Source organism: Anser cygnoides, chromosome 12, assembly GCF_040182565.1.
Source record: "Anser cygnoides isolate HZ-2024a breed goose chromosome 12, Taihu_goose_T2T_genome, whole genome shotgun sequence".
NCBI lineage: Eukaryota > Metazoa > Chordata > Aves > Anseriformes > Anatidae > Anser > Anser cygnoides.
Genome location: NC_089884.1, coordinates 19,537,685 through 19,562,769, shown reverse-complemented (window position 1 = coordinate 19,562,769; position 25,085 = coordinate 19,537,685). Strand labels below are relative to the sequence as shown.

The 25,085-nt window shown below is 39.4% G+C and overlaps 2 protein-coding genes and 1 long non-coding RNA gene across 7 annotated transcripts in view; 1 reads left to right on the top strand and 2 right to left on the bottom strand.

The window, feature by feature from the left end:
* C12H16orf87 (chromosome 12 C16orf87 homolog) overlaps positions 1-18,924 on the bottom strand; it is a 37,545-nt gene extending 18,621 nt beyond the window's left edge. Inside the window, exons 1-4 of one of the 4 annotated variants that reach the window (XR_010834407.1) lie at positions 18,659-18,921; positions 14,705-14,801; positions 12,637-12,819; positions 1,478-1,624 (exon numbers count right to left, since the gene is read on the bottom strand). Coding sequence is in view for 3 of the 4 variants with exons in the window: in XM_048073301.2 (XP_047929258.2) it covers positions 1,332-1,624; positions 12,637-12,819; positions 14,705-14,801; positions 18,659-18,724 (639 nt within the window). In the remaining variant the exon portion in view is untranslated. The other 3 variants (XM_048073301.2, XM_048073300.2, XM_067004332.1) reach the window with 3 other exon arrangements.
* Positions 14,705-25,085, bottom strand: part of DNAJA2 (DnaJ heat shock protein family (Hsp40) member A2) — a 60,184-nt gene continuing 49,803 nt past the window's right edge. Inside the window, exons 11-12 of the mRNA XM_048073403.2 lie at positions 20,928-21,074; positions 14,705-14,801 (exon numbers count right to left, since the gene is read on the bottom strand). The gene's annotated coding sequence lies outside the window, so the exon portion shown is untranslated. The remainder of the gene's footprint in view (positions 14,802-20,927; positions 21,075-25,085) is intronic.
* Positions 20,459-23,897, top strand: LOC125183921 (uncharacterized). 2 transcript variants are annotated; one of them, XR_010834408.1, is made up of 3 exons: positions 20,459-20,594; positions 21,053-21,670; positions 23,744-23,894. It is a non-coding gene; the product is annotated as an uncharacterized lncRNA (long non-coding RNA). The 2 variants fall into 2 exon arrangements; XR_007166723.2 differs by having other exon boundaries at positions 20,461-20,594; positions 21,577-21,670; positions 23,744-23,897.

The window sequence follows — 25,085 nt, the reverse complement described above, 5'->3', positions numbered from 1 at the left end:
AGAACTGCATGCCTGAGATCCCAGAAATTGTGATTAATGTAATTATTTACACTAACAGCCTCCCAGTGGCCTTTTAAGTCACAGGGCTTTTTAGGATTACTGCAGGCAGAAAGAGTACAAGCTGTCAAAAAACCTTTAAGATACTACAGCTTGATCAACAAAAAAGTAGTAAATTGACAAGCAGCAAATAACGACTGAATCTATGAGATAATTTATCTAATATAATCATGACACATGTCTAAAATACCTATGTCATTTTTCTGACTTGCTTAGATTTCCAATGTTCAAATAATACTTTTGTTTCCCAGGAATGCATTTATAATGCAGACATTCAAAGAAGGATGTATCCCCTGCTGTTTGCCATGGTTTTGATCTTTATATAGTTGGTAGATATAGGGTTTTTTTCCCTGAAGTTTTTGCAATATATAACCAATCTAATAAAGATTTTAAGACAAAACATTTTACAAGATTTATTTTCCTATACACAAGTGCCACCAGTCTCAAAGTCAAAACTGCTGAACAATACAAATTGTTAAAGTATGTTTCCTCTTGCAAATTCTGAACTCCTTTAACCCTTCTTCCCCCCCCTCCCCAAACTACATGTAGGTGCACCCACAGGAGCTGTATGTAAACGTGAGCTTCACAGTTGCTAAGTAACTCCGTGCCAGTAGACAGCATTGTGAATGTTGTCAGCAACATCACAGAAGTTGCCAAGTTCATAATTTGGTCAGCGCCAAGAAATGTAACCTATATACTTTGGATGAGACACTCAGATCTTCGTAAAATTGGCATGAGCAACAATGAAAGAAAATACATTGACAAGCAACTAGATTCATGAGTAATCCAAGGACACTTCTGTATCAGGACAGTTACTGACTATCCTTGAGAATGCAGCTATTAGTATTTATCTAAATTTATCTAAATGAGGCTTCTCCATTTCCATTCAGTGACTTGAAATGAAACATTTCTCTGCTGTTATCCAGGTTCAGCAGCTGGGACCCAGACCATCTCCACAGACTCCAGCCATGCAGCTAATCACTACTAGTGCTCACATGTGCATGTACACACAAACATACATTCTGTTCCACAAATTCTCCAAATAAAGCAACTCAGATGTCAGTCTGAAGATTTTTCTTTATTAGCAAGATATATTCAGTAAAACATTCAAAAGCTCTTTATTCCAACACAGAATAAAACCCTCTGAGACTTGGAAGATTGCTGGCCTATGTTTGTACTCCCAGTATCTGGAACAATCACTGTTCTTAACAACATATTATGGCCTTCAACATTGTTCAGGACTAAAAATAGTATCCTGATGACAGAATTAAAGACTAAGTTACAGTAGAAATAAGCGCACAGTAGAAGACTGAAGGCAGTAAACTAACTTTCTTAAGATGGAGCTCAAGTTCTATGTACAAAGCTAAGAACCACCACAAGCAGCTTGCAGGGGCAGGAGGAAAAGAAGAGGAAAGGGTACCTGACTCTTTCCTGGAGAATATGCTGCATGATGATACCAAGCGATTCTTGAGAATCATGTTTTGAACTTGAAATTGAACAACTCCAGTGAAAGCAGCTTTAGTTTGGTTTTTTTTTTTGGTTGTTTTTTTGCTTTTCTTCTTCTTCCCTGGAGAAAGAAATACACGCATTTATCCATTTCCACTGCCTTTTAACTAATGATTTTCTTGCTTTTTACTTAGATTGCAAATCTAATTCAACAGCTAGCAGCTGTGAACAACCCTATCTAAAGAGCAGAAAAAACATATTATTTAATACATTAATTTACAGACTCTTTCTATTATGAATTCACAATATCTACTAAAAATACACAGTATGTTATTGCAGTGTTAGATCAATTTGAACATCTTCTTCCTAATGGAAAGAATATTTAATCAGACATAGCTTTGGTGCAGTCAGACTTAGAATCTTGTAACTATTAGTGAGTTCTGAAAGTGACGGCCTAAAGAAGGGGAAAAAAATATTTATGTTTCTACTGCTTATTAGAGCTGTCTTACCACCACTACTACTTAAGTAGCAACCTCCAAAAGGGGGATGAGGCAAACAACTAGGGAAAGCAACATCTTAAAATGCTAGTTAGATTTGCTAGAGGATATCTACCAGAATCCATACTGAAATAAAGTAGGAAACCTACTACATACCACTGATGGTATTGTAAATACTTTGAAGGATCAACTGCTTTTAGACTCATCTGAAAGTACTGGTTAAACTCATTTGTTTTGCTATATTTTCATAATAAGCAAGAAGTATGGCACAACAGGAAATCTACAGAGTTAAACAGTTGGCACTGAGAGCCCAACATCTGCTAGAGGTAGACCAGGTCCTGAAGATCAAGCACCCTCTAACAGCTAAAAGACATCTTCAAGGTCAATTTCTCCTGAAAGCAATCTAGTTCCTGCTCCCCATGATCATTCCACGATACAAACAAAAGTACCAGAAATAGAGACTATCAAGAGATTTGCTTTAAAAACACTAATTCAAACAAAACACTTGCACAGAAGTGCTTGGAGATACAAAATACAGTACGAGCAATACGTGAATGTGTACATGCATGTAAGGGAATCATATGCTCAAGATCAACAATTCAGAGAGGTTTAAATTAAATCGTGGTTTAAGATAGCTTTCTGGTTATTCACAGGTTTATTCACAGGTTATCAGTATCTTGAAGGACAAAAGGCAAGCACTATGTCCTGTTAGGCAGTAAGACACTAAGCACCCAAGGGAAGGACACAGTGCTACTAGTAGCTTCCATGCATGTTTCACATTAAAAAAAAAAAAAAGAAAAAAAAAAAGACAACCCCCGCTACAAAAAGACTTCAAAAGCACTAAGCAAAACCACCCCGAAGACCTCATTTGTGACCTGAGCATCATTTGAAGCAAGTCTCTCAGAACTCCAGTCTCCCCTTGTAAATCCTTCTGTCCTGCCAAAGGATGATTCTAACCTGCAAAGTACTCTCCTTCCCTCGTCCTATTTTCAATTCTTTTAATCAGTTATAACACTATTGGAGTAAAAACAACATATTAGACACATCTGTAAAATTTGACCAAATAAAATATTATCTATAGCTATATCTGTCTACAGATAGATAGATACGACTTCAGGAGAGCTGAAGAGCTTCCTTAAACCATTTTTATTAAGTTGCCACCTGAATGTTCAGAGTTATTCTGTGCTCCTGACAAATTACTTCTCTCCAGTTTTCACAGTTCAAGAGCTAACCTCCCAAAACAATTGAAGATATCTATTGTCACTGCAGATAGTAAGAAGCACCTATTAGCATGATTTTAAACTCAAGTTACGGACAAGCAAGTGACGTTCTAAATAAAAATGATTACATTTCATTGTGCTTCCACTGAGAACTGAATACTATGCTCTTTCAATAGTACTAATGCCTGAACATACAGTAACTGTCCTTAGAATAAGGCTGCCATCTAGTAGCAGAATAGAGTAAATGCAGAAACCTCAAGCCACAATTTGAGCTGTGAACTCACTTGATGGTCTGACATGCTATTACAAGCTTATATAAACACAGGAAGTATAGTTCTTCAGAAAAGGAAAAGTGGCTGAAAAATAGAGCTTGTTAGATGGTGGTTTCTAAGCTGGCAGTTCTCCTGTGAAATCCTAAACTATTCAGTTCACAACATAAATTTTATCTAGACAGATAAGTCAACATAGAGGTGGTATTGTGGTGAACCAGTATTTTTGTAGTTGTTATACCTTCTTTCAAGTTAACGGAAAAAAAAAATGCAGCCTAACTGACTCTTTCTCAAACAAGCCTATTCTGTGCAAAGCCTCATGCTATAAAATGCAATGAAGTCAGATTGCAGATTGGAGAAATGCAGATTAAGTCAGACTGAACCAAAAAAAATTCAAAGGCAGGGCAGGCCGTATAATCTCACTGAAACTAAAGTAAAAAAAAATGCATCCGTTAGTTCCTGAAGTGTTATTTATGCTTGCTTCTTGAAAAATATGCAGTTTCCAAGTCAGAGCTACTGTGAAAACAGGCACAAACAGTCTGCAATACACAGGATTTTACTCTCTCATCATTAAGCTGTCATTGGCTTTATTTTAATTTTGTAGACTGAGATGCAATACACTTTAAAATTACAAATTACAATGACTTACCACAGTGTTTTTATCCCTTGATCAGCTCTAACACACAAAGAAAGAGCTCCTGAGATTCCATCTTGTTGATGCCTATTTCATACAATACAAGACACTTTCCCGTTCAGTCACTGAATATATTCCAAGAAACCTATGTCTTAGGATATTACAGCTACAAAATTACCAGGGCTTTTGGAAGGTGCCAAAAGTGTCCTGTCTAGCTATGAAACAATGGTTTGTTTTTCATTGGTGGGAAAATACAGTTAGGACTCTTGCTTTGCAAAATCCATCGTGGTCCACTAACAGAGAACCACCCCACCCCTGGGATATTTTCAAGACTACCTGCTTACATCACAGCTTCCTTTAAGAAAGTGGAAGCCAGAAAGGGGAAAAAAAAATAGTATGACCACAACTGTGAAAGAACTGACAGCAGAGACATGGGAAAGACAAAGGAAAGAAGTACAGAAATAGAATTTAACTACTGGTTCAAGATTCTCCACCAATGAAGAGGAAAACTGGGCCTTGCACTTTTGAGAGGCATGAATGACTTTTCAGTACTTAACAGCAAAGTAAAGGTACCAATCTAAATGTAATAATCTTAACATCACATCTAACAACATTAGCTTCAGTCCTCTGAAAATAACATCTATTAGTAGAACTTTAATTCCATGTATAGGAGCAGAAAGAACCTGTAGGAATTCAGGTTAAAGCACCGAAGACAGCTTGACATTAGTATTTCTCCTTATCCCTTCTTAACACAGTAAAACTCATTCTGACAACAGAAGCAACACAAACCTGATTGTATCTTAAGATTGCAAAATGAGAACTTCCCTTTTGTCATTCTGACTTTAAAAACTTACCATGCAAATAGATTATTATTATTATATGATACATTATGATACATATTCTCTATTATTAAGAGTTACTCATCTGTCCTTACTACTTTTATCTGTGACAGGCTACAGTTCTGGAAAGCAGAAGTTTATATGATGTAGGGAAGTAGGTCTTTTGTTCACATTTTCTCATTTACTGGAATAAAGACAAACGTAGATTAATGGTTTAATTGCATTTCTACACCCACCCCCCTCCTCCATTGTTAAAAAGGACCCCAATTACTCATTAAGAATTAAAAATCACTTTGTGTTTTCTGCTTCTGCTTACAAAGCTTGCATCTAAGATGTCCCTTGTGGCTTAACTAACTCAAAACATAGCTCCTTCCTTTAAACAATAACTAAAACTGTCAAACTTTGACAGTCTAGCTTTGTTAATAAAATTCTCTGCTTCCAGAGATCATCTCTGTAGCAGAATTTCTCAAGGTAATTCTTGCTATTAACGTGGTAACAAAAAGCATGAGTAATACTACAGAAAAACCAAGACATTTAAATGCACACCCCTTCTTAGAAGAGAGTAAATGAATGGTGATAAAAAGCAAGTACGTCAGATTTTATGTATGTGATTGCCTCCCACAACTCCTCCCTCAGGGTTTTACAGTGTTTGAGGTGTTGGGTTTTTTTTTTTTAAAAAAATGAAAGAAATACATGCTAATGTAGGAATTTCAGCTCAAATTGCACTATTCCACTTTAACAAAATGATTACTTTGTTGAATATTTTCCCAGAACCTATTTCTATCAAAACAGCTCAGTTTTCCACACTCAGAGTTTTGCTTTGGTATTTACCATCAAAAGTCCGAAGACAAAACTGCTAAGAACTATACTTTTAGAAAAATGACAAAAGCCAATGAGAGTAAAATTAACCATCACATTCTCATCTCTTGGAAACACTAGTGAGAAGATGCTAGCTGCCAATCTACACCACGACTATTTTCTCTTCCTTTCCACTAAAGGATAGGCCAAGAATACAGGATAAGTACTTACCAGCTGGACAAAGCAGCCACGCAGCAAACAGTCACAATACACGCATTTAGCTTTCAAACCTCAGGAGTCTGACCCCAAAAAGTACGTGTTTTTTTAAAAAACAACTTTCTGTAATAGGGAACCCTTTTCTAGGGAGAATTCATAAACAATTCAAATTTGTAAAGCAGAATAATCCTCCAAAATGAAATGGCTTGAGTTTTCTTCGTATTACAATTATATCACATCTATTTAAAAAAAAAAAAAAAAAAAGGCAAATCTAAAGTCATCCCTACAATGAATACCGGATTTCTAAGAGGATTAAAACCAACACACTTTAAATATCACAAATGTACTTAATTTCCAGTTCAATAAAATATTGGAATATCCATTTATTAAAAAGTTAGGTGAACTGTACATATGTAAACTGAAATACAGCTGAAAAATCTGAAATATATAATTTTAAATGAAAATCATTTCTTTCTGAAAATATTTAAAATATTGCATTTCTGGCAGCAAATCTAAAAGAAGTGCTCTAGCAAGTGTGCAGTCTCTCTGTGCATTTGTCTAGCATTTGTCTTCAAGGCATAAAACACTTCTGCTTTCTGATTTTCATAGCCCAATCTCAAGAGCACTTTCTTTCTGACTTGTAGAGACAGAATTTGATTTCCAAGAACAGCAGCAGAATTTTAACAGGATATATTATGGTCCTTTTTGGTGCAGACAACACACTTTCTGAGAGTCCATGACACCTTGGAAATATGCTAGCCATTCCGTATATAAATGCATCAGATTGTGCTTACAAGTTACAAAATAAGTCTTTGATTGATAATTTTTCTGTTTATTTCCGCCAAGGCCACTGAAAATACGAAGGCCTTTTCATCTGAAAGGTTAGCATACATGTCAACTTCTTTTTCTTGTTTCTCTGTAGAAGAAAAAAAAAGTCACTATTAGAAGCTTTTTCCATTATCTAAAGTTAAATTAACTACTATGTAACTTGCATTATTATAATGTTGAACGGTGTACAGGAACTGAAAAGAAATTAGACAATTCCTATGCAGGGAGGGATTGAGAGAGATAAGCAAGGGAGAGAGGAACACAAAGGTACTAGAAGAGTCACAAAATTAGTCATCCAAATGACTGACTGAATTTCTGTTCTTTAATGATGAAGGAAAAATGAGTCATTAACATTATATTGATTCCTGGCACAAAACTGTATTCAAGTGTTCCTCCAGTTTTTCTGGGCTTTGGTTTCCTGGTGGTGTTTTTTTCTTTTTTTCTGTCTTTTACGCAAACAGCCCCCATCCTAGAAAACAATGTTTCACAATATCCTGATTAAATACAACATTCATACCCCTATTTTACATCCAAGTAACAGAAACCCAAGACACTAATTACAGTGACCAAGTGCAACTGGCAGACACATGGCAGAAGGCAGGGTCCCAATTTGTCACCATAAACATTTCTGGACTTTCTATACTGGAGACTTTCAGTCTTATCCCAGATAAGATCATGGCTACAGACGCCTAACAGCAACCCATCAAGAAGCTTGCACACCACGGTGCTCAAGTACATTAGCAGATGACAAAACTTATAGAACAGTACTTTCATAAGTACTATTTACTCTAGGTCATGCCTATTTATCTTCCAGTTTAGCTAGCCCCAGGTATCTGACTCATTAGAAGAAAGCAAACAAAACTAAAACAGTTTTATCAGCTGAAGACCAGGCGTGTAGACACAGATGAGAGAAACACATATAACACACAGCTCTAAAATTGGTGTCTAGCTGTGGGGCTCCATTTCTACTCCCAGTTCCAAAGTGCCCTAGACTAATTTGCAATCAGAATATGATGTTCACCTGACCCTTGTCTCATTAACACAGACGCACACGTGCATACTTTTTGAGTGCAGTACACTCTGACAGGCTGCTCCACCTAGACGTTTAAGTCATCAATGGGTAGGTGAAATACAAATGTTTGATTGGAAAGTAATGGTGTTTATTCAACAAGCTAACAGTTGTTCATCTCTGACCAAGTAAAACCTGTAGCATAGTACCTAGGTAGTCAGAGAAAAGCATGCACAAAAGACAATAAGTTCCCCTGAGCTCAGGTGCAAAAATTTTTGCAAGGATGCACCAAGCCCTTCTTCACTAATGAGAAGAGAGAGAGCATTTCATTACATAAAAGCACCACGTGGAAAAAAGACCTCCTGTGTCCTTGTGGCACTAAGGGGCACGGTTTAGTGATGGGACTTGGTAGGTTGCAGTGACAGTCTGACTTGATCATCTTAAAGTCATCTAGGTTGGAGGAGACCTTCATGTCCACCTACCCACACTGTTATTCCTCTACTGGGTTCATACTCCTAACAGCATCTTTACGTTTGGCTTCACATCTGACTGTGTTACAGACAAGGACACCATTCCAACAGCCTCCCTTCCCTGGGAAGTCAAGTGCATGTGTTAAATTACTAAGTGGGAGAAACTGAAAAGTCCTTTACCACTGTGCTCTGACTAAATGCTGATCTAGATACTAGGAACAAAACCCTCTACCTAAAGATTTCTAGGCAACTTTAAATCGTATACATTTCCACTTTTATCTGCAGGGAAGACTGGACACACCAAGACATATCAGCATTTAAACTTCAGACATGAAACTTGCCGTAGCAAAGTACTACAAATCAAAGCACGTTTGATATTTGGAACCCAAGTGATTTCTGTTGGTTCGTTGGCTACAAAAACCAATATTCTCTAGTGTATTGAGTTTGAAATGAAAGCTAAGAAACAGTTTCACCACAAGTCCTTCCCTGTAGTTTGAGACAAATTTATTTCTACGTGTACACAGTCTGGATTGCTCCACCTCCTCCCTCCCACCATTTCCAAACTAACAATGCAGGGAGTTGTTCTGAGTACAGACGCTGTATACACACTACTTATTCCACACTAATCTTTTCCGTTTTCATATCTATAACCCTCCCCTTTTTTCAGACTTCCTGATCCAAACAAACCTAGACGCCACCAGAACATGTCAGTACCCAGCAAAATTAAAACTACTAATTTTTTCATCCATTTAATGTTAACTTTATAGACTTCTTCGCCGAACAAACTTTCCCAGATTTCCCTTCTCTCCTGCCCTTCTGCAGTACTGGCTAGTTCTGATAGACTTCAGTTTTGAAGAATCAGTTGAAATCTTCATATCCAACAGTACTGGGAATTAACACAGGTTTGCAAGCTTTATGCGTTCTTAAGACAATTTCAGCTCTCATCAGTAGCCAGTGAAGAGCTTGCATCTGGCTGACGTTTCATCACATGCTATTCATAGGATACCATGGTTTCTACAGACACTATTAAAACTTTCCACTTCACATTCCTATCTGAAAGTAGTTTTGACTCACTTCTCTATTATTAGCTAAAGACTGTCTTACAGAATCACAGTACCATTTCTTTAAGACATTAAAAATATCAAGTATTTTGCTATACAACTAAGAGGCTACTTAGGTGAAAACATTCAGTCTTTCTGAAGCATGTCTCACGTCCCTAGATCCCACCCAACACACTGGACCTACAGCCCTTTAAATTGTCACCAGTGCATAAAACAAATGTGGACCCTCGCTCCTCACAAATTCTGCATGGAATCAAAATTCAAAGTGCTTCGATTCTAAGAATTCTTTCTAGCTACCCAAGACAGAACACTACTTCAAGTGTGCACATTGGGTGAGCAAATACACAAATAATGCAGTAGGAAATTGCTAGGAAGGAAAAACTTGAGTCAAGAAATTTTACTACTTCAGTTTAAGCAGCATCACAGTACCACAATGTAATAGTTCTACAAGATTCGCTCCTTTATTTAGGCTGTAGGCCACTCCGATTATAGAGTCTCACTTGATGGTAACCTCTCTGAGGAACAGAATAACCAATACCACTTCCTGAAGCATACAGTTTTGGAGTGGTTTTGTTACATGTTTCCCCTCCCCTTTCTTCTTAAATACAATCAAGGTTGTTACCTAGATAAGACAGCAGCCTGATAACCAGCCTAGCAATGTACTGCAGTCCCACACAGCAAAACAAAACCATACCAAAACAGCATCGAAATCAGATTACTATGAAGCGTTTCTACTTTCAAAATATATCGTAGCATTTCTGACAAAAAAAAAAAAAGGATATTTTCAACAAACCAAGCCTTCAGTGAGAAGCTCCTGTTTTGCAGGCTCATCACATGGCTTTGTCATGTTATAGAAGTATCCTCTGGGTCCCAGAGCTCTGCCATATCCCCTCAATCTATGTCTGCTTCCTCTTTCCTCCTCCCCTATTCCTTCTTACTGAATCTGCAGGAAAAGACCTTATTTTAAAAAGCTCTTTTGCTTTTTCTATTCTTCTTACCTTAATTGCTGTTGAATTATACAGCTCTTTCCTCTAATGCGAACCCGTCACGAAGGATACAAAAGAACTAGTCAAAGGCACAGACTAACAGGGAACAAAAGACTATGTATGAAAAGAGCATTACCCAAGCAGGGAAGCAAAGCTACAGATGTCACGGGTGTTTTTTAGGAAGGAAATTTTCACAGTTGGGTGGTCTTCAAATGGACAAATTATCTACTCTTGCATGCTATTTTAATTCAGTTATTCTCTGTCCACCTGTTGTTGTTCTACAAATTCATTAGACATTGCTGTAACCTAACAGGCATCAAATATCTAAGAGCCTTGCAAGTAATGGCCTCTTTTCAAGTCTTTTGTGGGGGGTGAGGAAGAGAAGCACTTTCTAGTGGCAAGCAAAGTGTACCCAAAATATCCTACAAACATAATTCAGCAAGGAAATAACATATCTGAAGTCTAACACAAAACTACTGTCTCACACTCCAGAGCCATCCTCTGCAGAATCAGAGAATTCTTTGGGCTGGAAGGGACCCTTAAAGGTCACCTAGTCCACCCCCTTGCTACGTGCAGGGACATCTTTCACTAGATGATGTTGCTCAAAGCCCTGTCCAACCTGACTTTGAACACTTCCAACATTATGCTGACTGATACAAAGACTAGCAGTGTGAGTCATGCAAAAATCACCTTGACTAGAGTAGAATTAAAGTTGCTTAGCATGTTTTTACATAAAAAATACTACCAAGCAGCAGGAACGGAGAAGAAAGAATATTTCTAAAATTCCCACTAATTACTCCCCACATAGCAGCTAAGCCAATTTTATAAACCACAAAAAAGGAGAAGTCAGTGTTAACTTGTTTTATATTAATTGCTTACATGATGATGAGTGCTCTGCTGAATGCGTTTTTATAACCGTTGCAGCCATTCGTATCTTAAAAAAATATATCTGCCCAATAACCAGAAGTAAGAAATACCATAAGCCCACTTATTCCTGGCCAATGATGTGTATTGTACTGGTGAGGAGCAAATATATTACCAGTGGGCATGAACCCAAGCGCTGTACCTGGTTCTGCAGAAGAAGTCAAAGAAGAAACAGTAGCAGTAATTGCAGTACCAGTAAAGGGCATGGTAGGACAGGACGAGAAGATGAAGGCAATCTTCTCACGTGAGATTCAACAATGACAAAAACTGCACAACCACATATGTGCTCTTACGTGAAGACCTCACTGCATTTGTATTGCTGGTTTTCCACCTCAGATTACTGGCACGTTGTCACACTTCAGAGTATGCAGCAAGAGGTCAAAAACATCCAGCCTAGTTTTCCATTCCTTCTGTTTTCAAATTCCTGCTTTTCAGAGACTACAAAGCATGCACAAAGAGTATGGATCTTTTCCTTTGCTTAAATTGCTTTCCTCTTTTTCAGGGCCAGGAAAGAAGATTTACTTTTATAATGCAACCCAACAAGCTTGCAGAAGTTTCAAACCAAAGCTGTGTTTGAACTAGACTGATGGTAAAATGCCTCGAAATGATCCTGTAGGTGTATGTAGACAAGTCCAGTTTGGATCAATAACAGGGAAACTACGAAGATACACACATCAGTAAGCCACATGTAACAATGATAGCAAATGCAATGCCAACAGGCTTTTAAAAGACAGGAGTCGTAGGTGATAGCCACATGCTTGAAGGGCGCCAAAATTACTCAAGTGCATGTAGCTGTCTCTTTATTCTATAAAGACTAAAAAACAGCAGATCACCAAGGCACCTTAATAAGCAAAGAGGCATTCTTTCCTCTGGAATATTATTCTATAGAAACATGAGATAAAACTTCAAGTCATAGTAGTGACTCAAGATGTCCTTTTTACTTCGGGCCCCCTAAAGAGTTTCAAGAACTTTTTAAGCAACCCAGTCATCCTAATTACTCTCTGACAACAAGCATCATTATTTTGTTTGTCCTAGTGATCTAGCGCAGTGGTACCACAAAAACAAACAAACAACAAAAAAACAACCCCCCCACACACTAAGCACTGCAGTTCCATGGCTTTCAACCTGCGTGATGAAACTTGGTACAGTGACTAAAAATACTGATTTAATCTTTTAAATTTTGTTCCAATCAGGCACAGAAGCTTCATAAAACCAAAGGTCCCTACGTATGTGCAAAAGACCCTTCTCCATATTATAGCACAGGGTATTGACAGGACTAGACTAGTTACATTGTTTGTAAAGGTTTACTGATAACACAACAGTTAAAAAAAATCTTCATAGAAATAAGAAAAACAATGAACATATGTCTCCAATTCTCATACCTCTTTCTTCCTCATGCTTTTTGGCTGAGGCACTCTTAGGTCTTCCTCTTCCTCGTCTGCTATGATCTGAATGGCTGTTGGACCTCGATCTCTTTCGGTTTTCTAAGTCTTTATTTACTGCAGAATTTATCTTCTCTCGCTTAACTCTCTCGGTTCGTCTCCTTTTGGCCTCACTCTTGTTTTCTGCACAAATGAAGAGAGATGATGTGAGCCATGATTGTCTTCAACTTTCTTCTTAACTTACTCTTAGTGCTTACCCCTCCCAACAATCTTTTTTCTTTATATCTTAGATGTCTGTACCTTTACAGAACAATTACATCTGCATGATATCCATACAGAAATTAAGGTGTCAAATGCAGAATGATACTTCACTTCTTGATTACAGGGATCAAACCTTTAATTACTTCAAATGCAGATAGCATTTTGCAACATGAGACATCTGCTGCTGTGTAACAAGTTCTTAGTTTCCCATTACAAGATGGGGGAAAAAATAGAGATCACAGCCATCAAGACAGTACACTGCATCTATTTCCATCAGTCCAAAAACAAAAAAAAAGTTAAAAGTGTGTAGTTCATCACAGAGCAGAACAGTGAAATGCTACTTCTTTTGACGCTAACACTGAAATTGTTCCCCCTGCTCACACAAATCGAGATACTGATTCAATGATGCTATCAGTAGATGTCATATTACATAGCACATCTCCCCCACCAAACCCATCCTAAGACAAAGCCTTATTTTACTTGATGCTGAACAGGTCTGCCTACACACTTGAGAAAGAGTATTCACATGAGTTTCACTTGAAAGTTAAGTACGGATTAGTGAGCTTGGGTAGTGAAAATAGTATACCAACCACAGCACGCTATTCAACACAAACCAGCTGCACGCTTGCAAGGCTGGAGCACCTACAGTAACTGCATTGTAAAAATATGAGCACAATACAGACACATATATCTTCTTGGGGAATCAAGTTTCCTTTTGCTTGTTATCTCATTTATCTCACGTAGACACAGGCTATGAACTGGACAGCAGGTTAACTTGTCACTAATGCTAATACAAAAGCTATATTATACAGGAGCTTTGCTCTACTATACTGTGATGCTATGGCTTTCAACTTAATTTGGTAAGTTTTAAATAAAACAGCTGGGGAGAGGGGAAAAGAAAATTGACCAACCCTTCCAGACAGTACTATGGACTTCGCTTTTACCTGTCCCACCTTGAAAGTTCAGTTATCTAGCATAAGATCATATAATTCCTACTAGCTGGTGAACTACAAGTACCCCTCAAAATAGCAATTAAAAATATCAAATTCTTATTTTTGTATACTTCTTAGATAATTAAAAAAAAAAAAACAAAAACAAAAATAGTATAAATCAGATTGTTTAAACAAAAACATCTTCCCCAACAGGTGCCTGTTCTCGCTAAATCCTACTAGGACTTCAGGAACTAATAGAAATTGAACATAAAGAGAACGTTAATCATGCCAGAAAGCACACTCAACCAATATCTAAACATGCACATCAACAACAAAAGACATGTGAGTTGGACACAAAAAAATCACTTTTCTTTTTTTAATTTAACCATGCAGAAAAAAGCAAGACACACCTGGTCTGAAATCAGACATACTCCCAATTTTATACAAAGTTCCATTCTTGTATTCATGAATAAGTACGATTTATCATAACTTCTTCAAAAAAGAGGATTACTGCTTTCAGAAAACCCAGTTTCAATCAGCATGTACTCTGAAATCTGATCTCTATGGCACATCTAGACATTGATCTTCAAAACATGATTAACAGAAAGCTTTCTGTAAGGAGTTATTTTGCATAGTGACTAATGTGAGCAGCTGGATAATGCCAACATCACAAGTACAAAGGAAGTAAGACTGAAAACACCAGACTTTCCCCCTCAAAATTGAAGAAACATTAAATCTAATATGCAAAAATTCAAAAAGAAAGTGAACTGACACCAGCCAATTTACACAGACACATAAAATATTCTATTCTTTGCTTCCAAGAAATAAAGGGAAAGAGCTGTTGTCCCCTCCTTCTGGACCTTCGTAAGTATTACCTGCAATGGGTGGCGATCTCTCAGCACGTTTCGCATGCAAGAGCTTTCGACTAATAAATATGTAGCCACATGGACATGATTTGCATGCAACAGGAACCTGGGAAAACAAAAGCATTTCAGATCATTTCAAATTATGACAGAATTCCTGCCTGATGAAAAAAACAGTAGCTTGCATTGCACCCTCAGAGATACCTCTTCATACTTAATCTGTACTGAAAAACCATGGCCTGGATCATTATATAGTTGTATTCAAAACTGGTAAAACCACCCAGCAAGCCTTCTCTTTATGCAGTAGTTAGAAACCAAGCTTGAAATGTATAGCTGTTGTGACCATTTTGTACTCCAAGCCCTTTTCCCCAGGCTGTCAGAAAGAGGGTGAGGGAAAATGGAAAGCACCAAAACTGGAGTGAATTAGAATAGAAATGCATCTTCAGAGCTCTCAAATATCCCCAGTCAAAACAATAAGCCATCCCTAGTTTTGCTTCCCTCACTTCTTAAAAAAAAAAAAAAAATGAAAGAAAAAGTGTAAATTAAAACTGCCACTACATTCTGAATACTTTCAACCTCGGAAACGTTCAAAACCAGCTCTTTGCAAGCAGAGCAGCTTTAGACAGGAGGCACAACAGAGCTTGAAGCGACACGGATGCATTTGTACCACAACCTACAACAGGTTGTAGACAAGGCCAGGTAGTCACAGAACACCCTAGTTAATCCCGAATGCAAACAACCTACCATGGCTAGTCAAAAGCTGACTGCAGACTGAAGAGTTTGAGAGGCTAAAGAGCTTCTCTTGACCAGCTGAGCAGCCCAGAGCAGTACTTTCCCCCCAGCACACAATTTAAAACAAGATGAGAAAAAAATGGAAATGCCACACTTACACAAACCATGAGAAAAAAATTACACAAACCATGAGAAAAAAATTATTCTGAGCAATTAAAAAAAGCAAGGCTGATAAATTACAAAACCCAGAATCTTCACTTAAAGCCAAGATCTTTTGAGATATTTTAAAGCAGTAAAGAATATACCATATTACTTTGATTAGGTTTAAGGCTGAAAACACAAATTAAAGCAAGCATAAACAAGAGATCTAGAAGAGATTAAAATAACACCCATTAAAATCAAGTCATGTTGAAGCAGGACAGCAGGGAAAAGAAGCAGGAGGTAATTTCTCAAAGGTAATTCTTTATGACAGGTCTCTACAAGTTTGCCACTGTCCACTGAAACAACCAGGAGTACAGAATGACGACTGTCTGCTGAATTTTACCAGACACGCAGAATAAAGTTTCCAATGTTCTAATGGCTAGAAAAACAAACGTAAAAATAGTACATTAATTTTAAAGAGGAACTTACCAGCTACTCAGAATAAAGAAACAACTTTGCTTTCTGCAGCACATCTTAACTCCTGCACTTCACTTTAGGAACAGCTTACAAATCAACTTTTGATTCAGTTGAACTAACTGGAGACATTTTGATTCCCTCTAATGTAAACGCTAACATTAAAAACAATTCTAGTCAAGGTTTATTTAACCCTGGCAATATTTATTTATTTATTTATTTAACCCTCTAAAACTCATCAGACTTGCCTGCGTGCTTACTCTTATATTGGCATGTGAACAATGAGATATCGCACCACACTACCTAGCAGACGGTCACCTGCCTTGTTAAGGTGATGCAGGATTGCTAGTACAAACCGGGTCTCTCCACCTTTCTGGGCTCAGCCTTAAAACAAAGTGGGGGAAAACAATCAAAGAGCGCTGGAGCAAACCCAGTATTTTTTTAATGAACTTCACCATGTTTAACAGAGCAATGCGGTTGTCATGTTAAATGTTTGGCACTTAGATATGTGCGTGTCATTTCCAGGCAAGGTTAGGTGGGAAGGGACTTACTCATTGAAGTCTATCCGTTATCCTTTGAAAATGACCTACTACACATAAGATCCTGTAACAATTATTATTATGGCAACATAGTCCTACAAACACTATTTTAACTCTGTTCAGTGTTTACCCAGCCAAAATAAATCGAGTTTCTCATACAAGAAAGATTACCCAAAGGTAAGTAGTATTATTTCCCATGATTAACTGCAAGTATTCCAGACTCCCTAGTTTACTAGAGCTGTGCTTTGGTGGTGAAAATATGATCAAAACACTTCTCTTAAAAAAAACAAACAAACAAAAAAAAAAAAGACACTAAATGGCAATAACATATCATCTAAATGTCATCAAAAAAAAAAAGTTTAAAAGCCTAAGAAGTGTTACTCAATATTATACTCCAATATTTGTGGCTGTCTAAATATTTCCATGCATACCACTTGAACACTAAAATCAGAAACAAATGCAAAATCCTTGTTTATAGCAGAATTTTGGAAATGCCTGTACTGAAGTGTCACATGAGAACTTCCCCCACACTCTGCAAAGGGCTGACTAGTAGCCTGAACCAGCTATTCTGGGGCAAATAATCTCCCTTTCAAAAGAAGCTTTGAGATCTAAGTGCAGTAGGGCAAGGCTTTACTTCTTGTCCTCTCTGAGAGCACTTGGCACTGGAAAACAAGGCCCTGTGAGCCATCCTCATGCCAGGGCAGGACACACATCCACATAATTCTTTGTTTAGCTACAGAAGAGTTGCTAACAAAAAGCCTGTGTTGACGTATGCATATCATCTGTTTTAGTTTTAAGGAGCAGAACAGAGTGAAAGTTTCAGCATCAGCTTGAAAAGCCTATAATATTTACTTGCCTTCCCCATCACTGGTAGTTTGACATTTACATTAAACTAAAAACCAAGAGAAACAGTAAACACACACGTGCCACTCTCATCCTCAACTGCTAACTCTTTTTAATTTTGTCTTTTCAACAAACTAAACACCAGAACTTGGCACGTAACTTTCTTTTCTCAGAAGTAGCACTGGAGTGACATGCTTAACATGGAAGCATTTGCAATGGTTCATCTATTGCTTAGAACATGAAAGGACAGCCCTGCACAGCTTCACATTCCAAACCACTGCAGGATGAGTAGGAATGCTGTCAAAATTATGCAAGTCGGAACAACTAACATTACCTTTTAAGATCTTTTAAGTAAAGAAAAATGGTGTGAGAGGGTTTCTTTCTAATTTATTTCTAAGTATATCTACGGTAGTGTACACCAGTCATGTTTCAGGATCAAATAACAAATGTGTTTCCCATAATTAGATGTAAGAGCCTTCTCCCCTACCCTGAGCCCCACAGCAGCCTCCTGCAATGCTGTGCTATTGTTCCGGCGGAGGAGCGCTGCTGTAACAAGCCAGCCTATTTTTACTACTAACATCATCGCAAGTAGAAAGCATAAATGACGACAAGCTTGGAATACAATAACAGACCAAATGAACTGTTGGTGATGTTGAAGTGCAAATAAGGCCACAGCTTGCACATTTAAAGCACTGCAGGAAGCACATGTCTGGCCCAAATGACAGGAATTACAGCACAGGTCACGGTGTTGCTGCCTCTGAACCCCCCCCCCAAGAAGCCAAGAGCCCAGCGAGCGCTCTCCTGAGCGGCCTCAGCCACATGAGTCATCCGGAGGCCGAGCGACATTGTACCAATTACAAAGTTCACCAGATTTTCAATGAATTATTAGCTACTACACAACACTAGCGCCTGAACAATAATACATGCCACACCAAAATCCCCGGGCATAACGCAGCTGTTACAGCGCCTGCAAGAGGCACACAACATTTAATCCGCACCGCGACCAGAGGAAAGGCACTCCACGGCAGCTTCTCCCCCCCCCCAAACACGGCTCAGCCAACCTCTCCTCACGTTAACGCTGAGGACGCAAAACCTCCAGCAAGAAACCACGGCAGCCGGAGGTAGAAAGCAGGAAGGAAGGCAGCGATGTGCTGCGGGCCCGGCCCCGCCGCTCCGGGCCCGGGGCGGGCAGCAGGGCTGGGGGCTCGGCCCCCGGCTCCCCCTGCCGACGCCTCACCTGCTGGTCGCACTCGGGGCAGGACTTGGTGGCCATCTTCACTTTCTTGGCCCTGCTCGAGGACATGCTCGCTGATGCTGCTGCTGCTGCTGCCGCCGCCGCCGCCGCTGCTGCTACCGGAACGCCGGCGCCCCGCCTCCGAGGCGGCCGGGGAGGGAGGAGAGGGAAAGGAGGGAAGGCAGGGCCTCGGCGCCGACCGGCAGCAGCGAGCGCGGAGCTCCGCGGGGCCCAGCCCGCGCCCAGCGCCCGCCGCGGAGCCGCTCCCCGCCGCCCAGCTCCAGCCCCCGGCGGGCAACGGACGCGAAGAGCCGGCTCCGCCGCCCGGTCGGCTGCGGGCCCCGCCCCGCCGGGAGCGGGGGGGCGCGGGGCCGTTGAACGGCCGCGTCGGGCGGATAACGGCCCCTGGCGCCCGGCGCTGAGGGGAGGCGGCCGCGGGGCTGAGGTGCCCGCCTCGGGCTGAGGTGGCCGCCCCTCGCTGCCGCCCCATCACGCCGCGGGGGTCGGTGATATCGCCCCTCTGAGGGGGTCTTCGCGCGGCTGGGGGCTGGAAAGCCTTTCACAGGCTTGCTGCCCCAGCTTCGAAATGGCTCCACAGTCGCAAGTCCCCTTTGTGAGAAGTAACCGAGGGTAGGGCAGCTCCTTCCCTGCCCTCCCGGCTCAGCGAGCCCCCTGGGCAGCACTGAGAGGCGCACAAGTGGGCAGGCACCGTTAAACATCGTTTTTCTGGACTTGATTTCAATTCAGAGAAAGAGAAGGCTGAAGCTGGGGGGGTGCTTTGCCTTCTGTTCCTTTGAGAGCCTGCTGTTTGAACGTTTGGGGTGCCTCTAAACGTTATGCTTGCAAATTGCATGTTTTTATACTAGCATGTTAATTTTCCTGTCACTCCCACCTAAAAATATAAATAGCTAATGTAATCTAAATGCACTTTTATGTTTCTTATAAAATACATTTTTAAAGAAAAATAGCAGTTCTAAATACCAATTTCCACTCCAAAATTCCTTCAAGCTAGAGCTGAGACTGTAATTTGGTATCAGCATGTAAATGCTTCATATTCCCATAAAAAAGTGTGTATCTGAATCATTTACCTCGAGCTAAAAAAGAGGAAGGTGAGAATGACAGTACTGCTATTAACAAGAGTTTGGCTGATTTTTTTCTTGTATTACAGAACACCTACAAGAGAAAAGTGCTGCAAAGTCTCAACAGAAAATTATTTTTGAAGATTATTGTTTAAAATAGCCTCAAGTACAGCTGCCAGCGCATATTAAAGAACTGTACTAGATCTGTAATGTTTTTACATGGGTAGCAATGAGTGCATCTGTGAAGCTGGCACTGAGCCCAGTATAACAGAAATTTTTATTTTACTTTTGTAGTTTAGATTTGAACTCAGCTTGCTGCATCTAAGTTTTGAGAAAAAGCATTGGAGGAGAGACCTTTTAAATAAGACTTTTATATATACTTTTAAGGAAATTAACCTAAAAGCAGTTTAGGGATGCTTTTAAAAGTGACTTGTACAGCTATTTAGACTTTAACACTGTCTACTAGCTCCTTACTGAGTTACTATGAAGCATTTGGTCAGTTCTTGATGGACGGGAATCCACCAAGACAGTATTTATTTGTCTGCCAGGACAGCCCAAATAATTTTTCCCTGTTAGGCAAATTCAAAAGACACTTCATCCAGGCAGACTAGCACTTTCCATAGCTCCTCAAGGAGTAAAACTCTCCCTATAGCTGAAGGCCTAATGGCCTTATCTTCCAGTGGCTGATTGACTGCCCTCACAGTGCAGACAGCTAACAGTACCGCAGTTGCCAAGTAAGCTTGCTTAGAGTCTCACTCAGGCTTGGTTCATTCAGCTTAGCTGTTGACACTGTTTCATTGCAGGTTCCGTGAAACTCAAAAATGGAGTTCCAGATTCATAAAAGTCCACACATGCTCTAGGTAGGCAATGTTTTTATTACAGATTTCTAAGCAATATTGTTGCTGTGCGTACCTTAAATGCAGACTGTAAAAACTGAACTATCTTCTGAAAGGCCACATAGAACAACAAATTACATCTATGTATTCTGAGGAAAATTGGAATATTTAGGAGACAACACAGAGGAGTCACATGACATAAACTTAACAGTAACTTGGTCCATCCTCACCTTAATCTTTTGAAATGGGGTTCCTCTTAGTAATCTTGACAGTTAACCTTCTCATATGACAAGGTCTGCAGGTAAAAATATTCCCTTTCTAAACTTGAAAAACAAATCTCTTTCATTTCGTACTAACCATGATCTGTGGAGTAGAGATTTCTCACCATCTGAAGTGGGAGGTTGCAGTTCTGGGTCCAAGTACAATCACTCTAAGTCGTTTACCATCTTCTCTTGTTGACAACTCATCTCTGTGATTATCAGGCCAGATCTCCAAAGAGAGCTCCTGGACAAAACAGAATAACACAACTATAGACTATGCTGTTTTCCACGTACAAACCGAGGAAATGGAAGGGTTACAATCACCTCTAATCTGTCGAGGCTCCACGTTTCCCACCTGGCCCAAGAGAACATCTTCCCACCCTTTTTTTAGCAGTCATCCTGCTAAGCCATCTCAGAGCATCCTTGTGGACAGGGGCATACCTTGTAATGGAGAGAAACTCCATGAAGCTACCTAAATGCAGATGATTATGATCTGTATTTGTACAAAATAATTTTCATATTAATTGATTTCATATTTTTTCACGTATTTATATTTGTATACTAATCAATATATGAAAAGGAATTACAGAGAATGAAACATCTATTCCAGTAATAGACCAGCTGTCATGTTTCTTTGTTGTTTTGCATTCCTCTTAAAAGAATTGATTAAATATAAAGCTGTTACAAAATTCAAATCACCAGAAGGCTCTGTTTGGTAAATGATTTTCCTACCTGTTTTTCACCAGAAGTCCAACATGTCACAGCTGATTCCAGTGGAAGCTTTTGCATTGTTGCAGCACAAAGGATTGTTTGACTTTGGGTGAACAAATGCTGACAGAGGTAACAACTCCAGACAGCTTTAAATTTTTTGCTAGGGTAAAAAGTAAAGACTATAAAATAACTTCAATGTTTTGATTTTAAACTACTCACATAAAGCAAAGGACCTTGTTAAACTATTATACCAGTATTTCCACCACTGGAACAAAGAGTATGTAGCCTTTAAGTGTAATGCTAATTTCATGCACACTACTATGAAATGAAAGCAATGTTGGAGTGCACGAATGCTAAGAATTGTAGACAAACAAAAATCAATTCACAATATACATATGGTCAACGTATAACTGAAAGTGTTTTAAAATCCTAAATATTGGTAGTAGAGAAAATCATTGTCTGAACTCTGATTGTCATCTCTCCACACAAATATAGTGGTTTTCTACATGCCCTGAGTATTTTAAGTCACAATGAGCATATATAAGTATTAACTGTCTTTTATAGATAAATGTAAGATATACAACTGTGCAGTTTTGTTCAACATACTTTTCCTGATTCTCTGCCCAGTGCCTCAAAACCATCCTTGCTACAATCTCAATACACAAATTCCTGTCTCTGAACACCACAGTGAATGTTCCTAGACAGCAGTGTCCTGCTACAGTAACATTACTATCAGGATCAAAACACCAGGAAAAGTACTAGACCTCTCTATGTCAGCAGGGCCTGAATTTGTCAGAAAAAAAACAAAACATTTATACCCTCAAAAGTTCCTTCAAGATTCGCAGTTTGTAACACCAACCCCCTCCACCCTTACTACTAATATATTAATAAGATACCAAACACTTTTGTTACGTGCAATATCCTTTCTTATAACAGTACGGCCTACTGATTTTTTTTCTACCCTTCCTCCTCAAGTCTCATTCTTGACAGTTAACCTTACATTCCCGACAGTCAACCTAAGTACTCTGTGGCCTCTCCGTTTCTCCTACCCTTTCCCTTATTCCTAGACATTTACCATGCCTATGAACTCCACAGGTCTGTTGGTTGCTCCAGGCCCAGCTCCCACACAGGCATGAGAAGACACTCTTCCACACTTGTGATCATCTTGGGCTCCCCCATGTGTGTGTTGTGGTTTCTGCTGCGCACACAGGGACTGCACTGGCCGACCCGCCCTTTTCCTTTTCTTCTGAGTATTTAAATTCTCTCTTGGAAGGTGGGTTTTGCTTACCTTCTCTCTCTGTGTATTGCTTTCAAACTATAGCAATCTGTTGCCAGCAGAGGTCTTTTTTCAGAGATACACCAAGACAAATTTATTTTTTATATAAACTGTGACTGTTGCCAAAAGCACAACTGTGTTCTATACAGGCAGGACATGCAGATTTCATTTCTGGATGAAGACTAAATCCATGCAACCAGGACCTTCAGACTACTTCTGTTTTTTTTTTTTTTATTTGTTTTTTGTTTTTTTTCATCTTAACTAAGAAGGTCCAGACATAGCAAAACATAGAAAACTAATCAGGTATTTCAGAGGGTCTTTAACAGCAGGGGGCTCTGCTGCGTATGTAACAGTATCTAGGAAAGGAGTTAATGAATACTCAAGAGAACTAACACAGATCTACTACGACATCCTGCCTTCTTTTTAGAGCAAATAAAATAGTGACCACTTTTCAACTACTCAAAGACAAATAAAAATATTTCCTTATTGAATGCAAACAAGATAGCATTCATTGCTAGACAACTGATTTTTAAGATTTACCATACAGATATATAATAAAGGTTGGGCCTAGAGATATTTCAAGGTCCCTTCCAACGTGGGCTGTTTCATGCTTCTGTGATGTTTTTCTTGTTATTCTAATTTATTATTACATTAGTTTTGAGTTCTGAAAGTCCAGGACTACTTCTTTTGTACCATTTCAGAGGTTAATGCAACACAGAAAAAGCAACAAATATCTTTTTAAGGGTACCGATACTTACTCTCTTAGAGAGTCTGTAACAGTAGTACTTTGCAGGACTGAGCCTCATTTAAAATGTGTTTTACACTAATTTAAAAGAGAAAATAATAAAGTTACTCAATTTCTGTATTTTATGAAAAGCTACACACGAAGTTTTTCTATGCCTGCCCTTGATGGCTTTTCTTTGCAGTTGTCACAATACAGTCCAGCTGATATGAATGAACTGAGATCTTGGGATGCTCTCCTCCTTCACTGGAATGCAGTGTATATGCCCACCACACTGGCTTCTTGCATGCTGCAGTATTTTGGTGTGCAACTATAATTTTACAAGCACAAAATCCAGAAGTCATATATTTTCCATAACATTACTATGCTTCTTTTAGAATTTGAAAGAAACATTTAAGTTCCTAGCTCTCAATATTTTAATATTTTTCTATATTAGTAATGGAAAAAAAATCCTTCAGCTTTTCTATTCCACTGATTTTACTTGATTCTTAAAGCACATATGTCCAATACAAGTGATAAAATATGACCTTGTCCATATATTTTGTAACACTGAGTCTTTGAAACCCCCTCAGAGTAAAAACTTGGCGGAAATATTCCTCCCTAATCAAGCTGGAACATAATCTACGAAACAAGTCCTATGGGCCAGGTCACCAGTGTTTTTTTAACAGAGATTTATTTGCTTTGTGAAGCAGATGCCTACCACCTGCAGACGGTATTTTTAAACAAAGCTTTAATTGACAAATTAATAATTTAAATGTCAGTAGCAGCTACCTTTCCATAAAAAAGGCTTCCAACATTTTTTTGTCTCACATATCAGGCCTTTTGCATGGAAAGCTATTAAAATCCACACGTTGTTCAGAACAGTTTGGTTTCATCAAAATCATCATTTCTCACCAATAAAAAAATCTGAGCATTTTTATTTGAAATGTTTTGTGTATAAAATATCATTTTCAAAATAAAATCCCATTCTTTTCACAGAGCACCTTTTCAATTAATTCTTCTGAAGAAAATTTGATAGACAACATCATGTGTTTCCTTTTGGGTTTGTTTTGGTGTTGGGAGTTCGGTTTTTTTTTGCATATCATGAGAAATGAGAGATGGTGTATGTGACTTACGTGGTAAGGGTTTGGTAGAGGGTGGGTGTGTGTGGGGGGGGGGGCTCTGTGAGCAGAGCCCAGGAGCTGCCCCATGTCAGAGCAGAGCCAGCTCCAGCTTCTCCAAAAGGGCGGATGTGGCCTGGAGGAGGCCCCGTCCCACGGAGAGCCCCCGCAGGAGCAGGCCCCGAGCCAGAGCTGCAGCCAGTGGGGGACCCGTGCTGGAGCAGTTTGATTGTGACGGATGGACCCCATGGTACGGATGGACCCCATGGTACGGATGGACCCCATGGTACGGATGGACCCCATGGTACGGACCCATAGGGGAGCAGTTCTTGGAGAGCTGCTGCCTATTGGCAGCCCACGCAGGACCAGGAAGGACGGCATCCTGTGGGAGGGACCCCACGTGGAGCAGGGGCAGAGAGTGACCGT